Source organism: Bidens hawaiensis, unplaced genomic scaffold, assembly GCF_021521415.1.
Source record: "Bidens hawaiensis isolate Kalapana, Puna unplaced genomic scaffold, B.hawaiensis_p1.1 tig00034040_1, whole genome shotgun sequence".
NCBI lineage: Eukaryota > Viridiplantae > Streptophyta > Magnoliopsida > Asterales > Asteraceae > Bidens > Bidens hawaiensis.
Window position 1 is genome coordinate 45,716 of NW_027495870.1, and position 11,921 is coordinate 57,636.

An 11,921-nucleotide genomic window follows, 5' to 3' on the forward strand; every position below is an offset into this window, starting at 1 on the left:
CCAACTACATCCCAACCCATCACGTGAGGGTGCTTGCGAATTAGGAATGGGGTTCATTTGGAGAGAAAATGGACAAAACTTCTACTCATCTGAAATGCATCCGAGGAGATGAATTTCAATAAAACACGAAATTCGATGACTTTCGAAAACTCACGGGCCAGAAGGATTTAAGTGGAAAACCATGATTTTTTATGGGATGATATTGGTTTAAAAAATAACGGCGAAGACATATTTCAACTAAAATATGTCATCACATTTACACGTGTCATTACCACATTGGTTATCGAAATTTGTCGGCACGAATCCAAATATGTCGACAAAGATGAATTTTAAAGAACTAAAATTGAAATTTAAAAATTTTTGGGCTATTGACAATATCTCTCTCATAGTTTGGACTATTTTGAGAATTTTTCTTACTATTTTAGTATTGTTATTATAAATTTTACATTAACAATAATTGTGATTATTTAATAACTTATAATTAGTATTTTATATATGTTGATATTGTTAACATTGTTAATACGAATAGTTGTATGATTAAACAAAATAAATAATATTAATATAAGTATTAATATTAATATAATCACAATTATGGTTATATAAATAATAACACACACATGTACTTATAATAACACATGTAATGATTTAACAAAAACAAAATATTAAATCTAATTCTAGATCGATACACGACAACTCAAAAGAATCTTTTGATTTTTTTTGAACGACCAACAAAGATTAATATATAGAACTAGCAAGAAGCTAGAAAAATACAACACCAAGATACCAAACAAGAAAAAACACCCAAATACAAAACCACCCAACTTTACACTTTAAACCGACACCAATTCTCCCAAGTAATACTCTTCATCTTACCCCTATTCTTGACCCAAAGAAACCCCAAAACTTTTATTTCCTCCATCAAACCCGATAGATATATGGGAACCCCGTCATGGACAAGGGCATTCCTTTTCTTCCACAAGCACCACACCGCTATTAGACAAATCGCTTGAAAAACGTTAGCTTTATCCTTAGAAAGCTTCAAGAACTTGTGAAGCTCCAACAAATCTCGAAAACTGAACAACAAAAATGGGGGCACTTTACACCAAAGTGAGATTGCACTCCACAGTGACTGAGCAAAACCACACGAAATAAAAATGTGTTCCACCGACTCCTCTAGATCACCACAAATCGGTCGGGCAAAAAATCGAACTAACCGGGATATTCCTTTTTATCAAAGCATCCCGAGTTGGTAGCCGGCCAAGGGCGACCCGCCACGCCACAAATGAGACCTTCCTTAGAACCAACCGTTTCCACTCGAACACGAACTCAGGCTCAGAATAAGCGTTCTGATAGATCTTTTCTTTGATATTTCGAACCGAGAATCCACCAAATTCATCTCCTGTCCAAACCACTTTGTCTTCCCCAGGTCTCAAGCTAACTCCTTGGCATAATTGAAGTAAGCCTCTCAACTCCTCCACCTCCGCAATTCCGACCGGTTCGCGAGACCAATCCCAATTCCCACATATCCATTCGTCCAACATAAACAATCTATCTGCCACCATGCATGCTTTATGTTTTTCAATTGAAAACAAGTTAGGAAATTTTATACACTGAGGAGACGGACCAAGCCACCAATCAAAACAAAACCAAGTTTGTCTTCCTTCTCTAACCTCGTTCCGAAAGTTGTTATTCAAATCGATTCCCGCCTCCCACAGATGCGAATTAATTTTGATGATATTCTTCCAAGGGCACAGTCTCGAGAACTTAACCGGAAATTGCAGGCCAAGACCTCGACGTATGATGAACGGTCCATATAACCTTCCACCACAACTTACCCTTTTCACTTTTGAACCGCCACCACCATTTAGCAAGCAACAACACATTTACATCTCGTAAGCAACCAAGACCGAGGACCCCCGTATTCAATAGGATCCGTAACCTTGTCCCACGCCACCCAATTCGTTTTCGCCTTTTCTTCCGACCCTCCCCAAAAGAACAATCTTCTTAACCTTTCGAGCTTTTGCAGAACCCCTTCGGGGGCTTTAAATAACGAGAAATAGTATGTGGGCAAAGAATTCAGAACCGACTTAATCACCGTAACGCGACCCCCAAAAGAGAGTTGTTTGCCTTCCAACGAGATAACCTCTTACGAAACACGTCAACTACCGGATCCCAAGCAATTATTCCATTCATATTTTTGCCAACTTGAAGACCAAGGTGAGTAAAAGGAAACTCACCAACCTTGCATCTAAGAACTTTTGCCAAATCTGTCTTCTCACTATCACTTACCTCAGAGCCAAAAACCCAACTTTTTGACAAATTTATCCCCAGGCCCGAAATGAGAAAAAAGCACCTCAAAATTCTGCTCAAATTTAACGCGTTAGCCGCGCTCCACTCCCCCAAAAAAATCATATCATCCGCGTATAACAGGTGGGAGAGAACTAGGCCTCCGACCCGCATTTCAATCCCCGAAACAGCCCCTTGTTTAACGCACACTTCATCAGGCTCGTAAGCGCTTCCATAGCAATAACAAAAAGAAACGGTGATAACGGATCCCCCTGCCTCAGACCCCGAGTACATTGGAACTCCCGGGTCGGGGAACCGTTTACCAACACCGAGGCCCGACTCATCGATAAAATCGCCGCCACCCATCTACGCCACCTACCCGGGAAATTCATTTGTTCCAAAACCGAATCTAAAAAGGACCAACTCAACGAGTCATATGCCTTTTCAATATCGACTTTAAAAAATAACCCCCTTTTCTTCGATTTATTTAGCCATGCTAAAGTCTCGTTAAGAATTAGTGGGCCTTCCAGTATGCTCCGGTTTGCGATGAAGGCTGATTGTTCCTCTGAAATTAACTCCCCGATCACCTTTTTCAGTCGACTCACCAAGACTTTAGAAATTGCCTTATTCATACTTCCAACAAGGCTTATCGGACGAAAGTCATTAAGACCAGAAGGATCCTTCACCTTGGGAATTAACGCTATAAACGAAGAAAAGCAACCAAAACTGAATGAATCGGCTTCAAAGAATTCAACAAAAACCCTCACGAAATCGTCTTTCAAACAATTCCAAAATCGCTTTAAAAACTTAAAGTTATAACCATCGGGCCCGGCGCCCGGTCACTATCACAATCCCACACCGCGTCCCTTATTTCCTCCATTGTGAACAGAGCCACCAAAGAACCTGCCTCCACCTCGCTTAATTTCTTAACATTTGATAGTGAGAAAACTAGTCTATATAAAACCGGTTCCTGGAACCTTTTCTTAAACAACTCAAACGTGAACTCCTTTATTAGAGTTGGACTCGAAACCCATTCACCGTTAATACGCAGCCCGTGTAACCGATTACTACTAAGATTTGCATTAAGAACTCTATGAAAGTACTTTGAATTCTCGTCTCCATCTACAGCCCACTGAACTCTAGACTTTTGTTTTAAATCCCGGTATTTTATAGATTCAAAACCCGGAGTTGTTCTTCTAATCTCCAACAGCTCATTCCACAATACCCTCCTCTCCGAAGGGTCATTAGGAGCACAAATATTTATAATACTCACCACACAATCTAGCGGTTTTATTATTCCGATCGTAACTAAGAACCGCCGATGCTTAATTACATCAGTCTTATGAAAGTAAGATGGGTCCCATAAACTAAGAACACCGCCCGACCGCATCAACCGAGTCAAAATCGCAAACCGATCTACCCCAGAATCTGTTCGCCATATACGGAGATAAGTTTGCCGCTTTCGTTTCCTGAATTGCCACAAAATGTACACCATTACAAGTCTTTAATCCACGAATCCAATCAGCCTTTCTGGATTCGCTAACTCCCATAATATTGATCGACAAAAAATTCATGATGAACCATTAAAACCACCCTCACCAATAATGACTGATCTGACCATGTTCTGATAATCCAACCCCGATGTCAATCCAACTTTGATTGTCTCATTAACCTCACTCTCCAAGCTATTATTCCCAAGCAACTCTCCCCTAGCCATATTAACAGTTACCCGTCAACCGTATTTCTTTCACCCACAAAATCTGGAGCAGTCGACTCACCTAGCCTTGACGTCATCACCCCTCCAGACTCATCATCTAGATTAGGAAAAAGAATTCTTTACCATCCCGGTCCATAGGATTTTTAATTCCTTTACAGAATCCACCTCGGACAATGGAATAAGATCTTCAAAAGCTAGATTAATTGATTTGTCATTCTCAACAACCTTGGAACACGAGACGTTGTTACGAACCTCCTCGGGACCGTTGACCCCATGCACATTTACCGAGCAATCCCCTATCATTTCCCCTCCTCCACCGACCTATCTTTGTTCTCGGGATCTGATCTCCCCTTCTTCCATACTTTGTTCTCGGCAATCGGACTTGTCAACCCCATCCGAAGACCCTTCCGTCCAAGCAGAGGACGTGTCTCCAAAGAAGTTTGGAACCCACGTTTTCAACTCTTCAACTACCCACACCGGAAAACCGTTTCCCATTCCACTTAACCACAATTTCTTCCTCTATTCTTCCCCCAATCTTGGTAAGCACAAAACATTCCCGTGTGGAGTTGTCGGACCTTTGCCAAGAAAATTCCGACGGGCATACCTTAGTTCCGAACAGTTCCCCAATTCTATCATAGACCGAACTATCTCGGAGCATTATCGGCAACCCCAACACTTTCAGGCCAGCCACCCGATCAAACGAAATCTCGGAGCATTATTGCAATGTAGGCATCGGACATTGAACCACGATGTCTAAATGCTCCTCACAGATCCCTCTGAGACACCCCATCCGGAATATTTGAGACGAAGAAATAAGTTTCTCTAGCTTCTTTGTCTGGGTGGAGCCATCCCTCCGTACAGTTATTTTAGTAATCGAGGGGACTAACAGGGACACTAGTTTTTCAATTGAATCTTTCGATTACTTCTTCTTGTATCACAGTTCATAGTAATTAACCTCTAGGTAAAGCAGTGAACGTAATACGCATAAGGACACTCATAACGAACAAATGCATGTAATCCGCCCCATTCCACTCTCATATTGCTAGCACCATCATAACCTTGACCACATATTGTTTTTTCACTATTTCCTCTTGATTTTGCTTCAAAATTCAGGTGTTAGTGTGTGCTTCTTGTTTCAACAAGTTTTCGGCGAATACCAAACAATTTCTATGTTTTGAAATTTTAAGGCTGCTAAAGAATGCACATTTTTCCCATTAACTTTATTCCATGTGTCAAATGCTTTAAGGGTAAATGAATTATAACCATGACTCACACTTGGCTTATTACTAAATAGATAACACAAAAAAATAATAATAAGCACAGTGTGTTGTTGGAGAATACTCTAGCCAATTCCGGATTATTTTGAATCAAGCATATTGTGTAACCTACAAGTATGTCCCTTTGGACCATTGTTTTTGTATTCTTTAAGTTGTATTTGGTAAGGTCCTAAATAAAGATAAGCCCGTCTTACTTGTTCCCCTTAAATTTACCGGATGCTTCCACAATTGTTTTCGTTTAGCCGGGTCTCTTTCTAATTGGTTAGGATCCACCTCATTAGCATTTGAGTGTGGTTGTGGAGCTTCCGAATCACCATTATTTTCTTGTTGATTTACTTTGTTAAAATCCACTTCATTAGTATTTGATTGTGGTTGTTGTGGAGCTTCAGAATTAACCGACTCACTAGTTGAAGCTTTGTGTCGTTTACTTGTTTGTTCATCATCGTTTTTTTTTGAAAATATAATATATGATCTCTTGCTTTTTCATGATTTACCTAATTAAGAAGATTCAATAGGGTGAGTTAAAGTAAAATTTCACCATAAAATACCAATTACATGCTTAGTTTGATCAATTTCCCCGATTCCATCATTATAAACCTTGATTTTATAATCCTTGAAACTAATCAATATAAACCCAATACAATGTTTAACAACAACAACAAGATGAAGTATTATCTTGTTGACAAGGCTGAGCGCCGGCGGTAGGCGGTGGACCTGGTGTGGACTGCGGATGGCAGATGGCAGTGGGTGGTCAGTCTCCGGTAGGAACAACAGGGGCAGGGAACAACGGATGGCAAAAGTAATTATAATAAAACAAATCAAAAACTAAATATTAGTTGAACAAGTTACAAATAATTTTTACCAAAACAAATAATTACAACTCTTCTTCGTCTTCATTCTCGTCTTCACCCTCGTCTTCGTTATCGGAAGAAACCCCGTCCTCCGCCTCCTCATCATGAATATGACGCTCTATTGGTATTTCGTCTTCAAAGTTTCGCCTTGTGTTGTACACGATCCACCGCATCCAAATGGTCATTTAGGCAAATGCAAACCTCTAGAGACTCGGGAGTTAGTTTTGTTCTTCGCATAGATAACACCCTCCCACTAAGAGAAAAACCGATTCGGAAGCAACCGTTGAGGCTTGTACGGCAAGCAAATCACGAGCCATGGCGGATAGAATGGGAAATTCGTTTTGTTTACCTTTCCACCAAGCCAACAAATCAATATTGCGAATTTCGTCGACCGTTGCGCCCTCAACATAGTTTGCTCCACTATATCGACCAAGTTCGCTACTTGGTGTGTTTCCTCTTTGCCTCTTAGATGCCGATTCACGAATCCCATTCATCAAGTTTATAAGTGGGTCATTGCACGGCCTACCCGTTGTTTTTTTCACAAAAGACGATCTCGTGCTTGGACCATACATTTGAAAATAATGGTCATAAAGGTCTTGAAGGTTTTTGTTGAACTTGTCCTTCGCTTCCGTCGACAACTTCGGGTCAATCTCGTGCATACCTAAGTTGTCGAATATTTCCTCAATCGTTGTTTCAACCCCATTAACATTCCAATAGGGGTTTAATGCGGCGGCACAAGTAAAGACCGGCGGTATGATTTCAAAATATTTTATGAACTTTTCTTTCATCACCGCAACAATATTTTCGAAGAGTTTGTTCTTCTCCGCAAAGCTTTTAAAAACACAAGACATATAGTACAATTCTTGCAAAACCCAACAACTAGTAGGGTAATAGACTCCCGATAATTTTGTTGTTGACTTTTTGAACACATCAAGATACTCCAACAAATAACCGACTTGGACCCAAACACTTTCCGGAAACATATCGGCCTCGCGTTCTTCAACAAGATTGTTATGTAAAGCTTGTAAAGTTTGGCGTTGGGCAAAAGCACACTTTAACATATGACAAGTTGAGTTCCAACGGGTTGGAACGTCCCAATTCGGCCCCAAATACTTTCTTTCAACCGACTTGCAATAGTTATTATATTCAAGATGTCTTCTTTTACCACTTTTGAAGACATCTTGTAACATAAGTCTAAAGTATTTTAAATCATCACAAATGTGTTCATTGTCAAGACCTATTTGGACAACCAAGTTGATGATATGTGCAACACATCGGACATGAAAAAAATCCCCGAAACAAGGTGGTGAATATTTAATGATAAATTTTTCAGCCGCCTTAGTATTGTTTGAAGCGTTGTCAAACGAAATCGAAAATATTTTATTTCTCAAGTTGTAAGTCGTTATAACTTCATCAAGTAATTCAAACAAATTTTTCGGCGGTATGTGGGAACGGGAAGTTTTCAAAAGCGATGGTGCGTTTCATCAATTGCCATGTCACCGGATCAACCCAATGAGCGGTGACACATATGTATGATTCGGGCAACCCGTGTGGTGCCGACCAAACATCGGTAGTTAAACTAACCATGGCTTCTAAAGAATGAAAAGACTCGATTAACTCTTTTTTAGCACACTCCCACAACCTGATACAATGACGTCTTAAGGTAGTACGACTTACATGTGTGTATCTCGGTTGTAGAGTTTCGCGAATCAACGACGTCAACTCCGGGTCATCAAAGTGGTTAAACGGCAAACCTCATTGAATAACGAACTTTGCCATTCTATCTTGAACTTGAGTCGTGTTGTAACGAAATAGTGTACCATCTTTACCCAAGTCAATTTGATCGGTCGCGCCAATCCCTTTCAACGCCTTGCAATATGGCTTCTCGATGTGCTTTCTCAAAGTAGAGTGGAATCGTGCTTTAATATTGAACCACATAGTTTGCAACGAGCCTTTTGATAACCTTCGTCATCCACAATCAAATCCCAATTCTTCCATATGTCTTGGTTGCGGTTATGGTTGACTACCGTAACAACCCTTGGGTCCTCCGTAACAGGAACGGGGGCAACAAAAACACTCTTCTTAGCCTTGTTGTTAGTTTTTTTGATGGGTGCCATAATAATATATAGTTGGATGGTCGGGTAAAGGAACGGTTTGCTAAAGGAGTAGTATAGTAGTTTGTTTTTGAGTTTGGTGGTGAAACAAGTAATTGAAACAAGTTATATATAGGTTTGGCCCAAAAAAACCGGTTCCAACGGCTATATTACCGTTGGAACCCGGTTTCCAACGGATCTATTGTCTCAAAAAACCGGTTCCAACGGCTAATTGGTGTCTAAAAAAACCGGTTCCAACGGCTATATTACCGTTGGAACCGGTTCCAACGGCTAGTTTGACTTTTGTTTGACCCTTCAAAAAAACCTGTCGGAACCGGTTATTCCGGGTACGAACCAAACCGGTTCCAATTAAGAACCGGGTAGGAACCGGGTTGGAACTGGTACTGACATACAAATAGGAGAACCGGGTACGATTTTCGGGTACAAAAATACCCAAACCGGGTATTGTTTCAACCGGGTTGGAACTGGAATCGGTTCCGGTTCGGTTCCACCAGTTAGGTTCCGGAACCAGTTTTTTTGTGCACGTCTATCACAGTTCATAGTACGGAGACTTGACAATTATCTGACGGCTACGAAAAACGAACCGGTCAATTGAATCTTGAAGCGAAGGCTTAAAGCTAGTTGCCTCGTTCTTCTAAAAGTATTCTTTTAATTATTACTCCTTTGATTATTAATATCATTCTGCTGTTCCGACGTCTATATATTTGCCCAGTCGGGTCTACGCATTAATTACTCATCAAGATCGATCGAGCTAACAAGTAAGTCAGTCGGTCTAGTTTTACCTAGTACTAACTAAATGATCGAATGCTCAGTTATATATATATATATATATATATATATAGCTGAATTTTGATAGTTTGTTTATTAATTACCAACTAATTAACTGTATGAAGAGATCGAATAAATATTTAATTACTGCGATCATGACCCATGACGTACTATTTCGTTTCTAGGGTTAGGGACGGGTTCTTGTATATAGAAGATTTGGATTTGTTAATTTAGGGTTTCTTATCGGAGATCATGTAACACTGAGTAGCATAAATAGAATGTTCATATGCACAAAATTCAAAGTTTAACTTAACAAGAACTGAACGTCGGTAAAGAAATATTATTCTTTATTGAAAGTATAGAAAATAAAACCTGGCAGGCTTATAGTTTCTGATTAGTGTTTGTTTGTTGATCGATAGTTAAGAATGTAGTTCAAGTGTTTGTGGTGAGTTGCTTACCGAAGTAGTTCTTGGTTTTGGTTTTTGTTCTCACTACTTTTCCATCTAACCGGTCAAAATCAATAGATTAAAAAAACTAGCCAACAAGTGGTATTACAACAAGTGGTAGAAATCTGGTTGCTAATTAAAATCCCTTCAAGTTAATGATTAAAACAAGTGGGACAGTTGGTTTTGCCTGTGTATTATGACCTGAGTGCTGGGAGTAAACTTGTGGGAATCATTGAATTTGTCACACCTGTCCCAAAAGAAAGCTATGTTGAATATTTTGAGCAACTTCAATATTTACTGCAGGTTAGTTTTCTTTGATCTTACTTGCAAGTTACAACATAGTCATATTAATGGATATGAGTCCCAACATATGTATTACACCTGCATGTATCCAAGCCAAGTATATATAAGAGTTGCAACATAATGTTATTTAGTTTATAAATTTATGATATACTTTTTCTTGGTAAAAGTAATTATGATAGTTTCTAGATATGGCATTAATGATTTTACAGTTGAGAAAGTTGGTTTGGTTTACTTGTAGGTACTTCTCTGTCTGTTAATTTCTTGGTTTGTGTAAGCAGTTGATCATGCGTTTTCATTTTGAAATTACTCGATCTGCAGAAACTGCAGTTTTCATTTTTCTGCGAAAATATAAAAATAGGCTGGCATTACATATTTGAAATTCGTTTAGAGATGCTGCATCTGATACTCTACACTTGTGTATATCTTACAATTCAATACACACTAATTAAATTCGAACTTTGGAGGTAATTAGTTAATCAAGTTAATCATATTCAATGTTTGTATCATGTGACGTTGTTTGAGTGCTGACTGCATTTTTATTGACAAAAAAGGTTCCTGATATTAGTTTTTGAACTTTTCTTGATCATTTCAAGAATTAGTGCTCCACAAAAGGTTTAGTTGAATCGTAAGAGAATGCTATGTTACATGAAGTCTATGACTTATCTTTTTGTACTTCAATCATTCGCAGGATTGGGGCTTAAAATCCGCATTTATGGGAAAGACGATAAAAGTTGAATACTGTGGTGATATGATTAAGTTTACACTGCCCCTTTCAGCTGAACTCACAGACCTGCACGGGAATGTGACAGAGAGATTTCCGGAATTAAAGGACCAAAATTTATGCATCGATATAAAGACACCAAAGGTAACCTTCTTCCAATTTCAAGTGATGAGGACCTCCTTGTTTGCATGCAGAGTCAAGTTCAAAAGGCGCAAAGTTCATCAAAATGTTTGTTTTTGCTGATCGCATTGTTTTGATAGACATGTCGATCGGGTCTTGACTCTTGACCTTGGTACAACGTGGTCCACTTAAGTGACCAAATTGATAACATGCAACAAGTACAGACATGTTTTGCTAATTAAGTGGGAATTCTTATAAAACAAATTGTACTCATTAAAAAAACAACAGTTAATTATCTGATCATATTCTATTAAAAAGGTTAAATGAACCACGATGAGTGAAAGCATGATCATTGCATACCTTAGCACCTTGAATAGATATTTGATATTTCATCAAGAAAGGGGTAGTTTAAATAGATGGCATGAGATAGATAGAAAGAGGTTTAAAATTTAAATTCGCTCGTTAAACTAATAAATTAGAGAACGTGGTGGCCGGTCAGACCTTTTTTTTGGCCCTAACGCCTACACGATCTGACCAAGTTTCATATTGGTTAATTTAAGTTTATTCTTAATTAAACAACCTTTATTTTGAAATGCATAAATAAAACAATGTACATTTTAGAATGTTAAGAAAGTGTATTTTTTGAACAAAATTACGGGTTTACCAGATACCCATGATATGCTCGATATCTGACGGTTAATTACCACCTGATAAATTTTTGACTTGTTGAGTCGTGTATATATGAGAGACAATATAAGAAACAGTTATGTGAGTGGTATTACTATGCTTGTCGTAAATGTTTGATGGCTCAAAACTTCAGTTCGTTACTCGAACACATTTACTTCTTCATTTAATGAAGGAGTTCTTTTACAATCTGTGGTTAAATTTATCGAATTTACTAGTGTGCATTGAAAATTAATATAAATTAACAAAGAACTGTGTTTAATTCCCCCAAGTATCTAATTTATATCATGGCTTCATTTGTTTAAAAACTCAAGTATCACCAATGCTTGCTTATTTTTACAAACATTTGAAGAGGAGAGCAAGTTTTCAAGTGTCTTAACATTACCGAATTGGCAACTTGATCAAATGTCAACTGGTTGATAAAAATTACGACCCATACAACAAAACTAAAATAAATGACCTTCACTAAGCCCACTCGTAGCCAAACTCCATCTAGAGGTGCACAATCGGATTTTTTTTAATACCCGGGTTCGGGTTATGATCAGGTATTGAGAGAAATCGGGTGGAGTTCGGGTAGGGTATTGGGGAGAAAAACTCAACCCTATGTACCCGGGGTAGGGTATGATCGGGTTTC

The 11,921-nt window shown here is 38.7% G+C and overlaps 1 protein-coding gene across 1 annotated transcript; it reads right to left on the minus strand.

Annotated features, from left to right (window-relative positions):
- Positions 1-823: 823 nt before the first annotated feature.
- Positions 824-1,562, minus strand: LOC143585686 (uncharacterized). The gene is made up of 2 exons (XM_077067421.1): positions 1,183-1,562; positions 824-1,073 (listed from the first exon to the last, which is right to left on the minus strand). Exons 1-2 carry the CDS (start codon positions 1,560-1,562, stop codon positions 824-826), a joined length of 630 nt encoding a protein of 209 aa, XP_076923536.1.
- Between the last annotated feature and the right edge of the window lie 10,359 nt (positions 1,563-11,921).

What these genes read in the sequence shown, in the direction of transcription:
- LOC143585686 (XM_077067421.1), bottom strand. Translation starts at nt 1,562, where the DNA reads ATGGTGGCAGATAGATTGTTTATGTTGGACGAATGGATATGTGGGAAT. An exon ending in TTTTGCCCGACCGATTTGTG is followed by an intron (nt 1,074 to 1,182) that starts GTGATCTAGAGG and finishes TTTGTTGTTCAG; the next exon opens with TTTTCGAGATTTGTTGGAGC.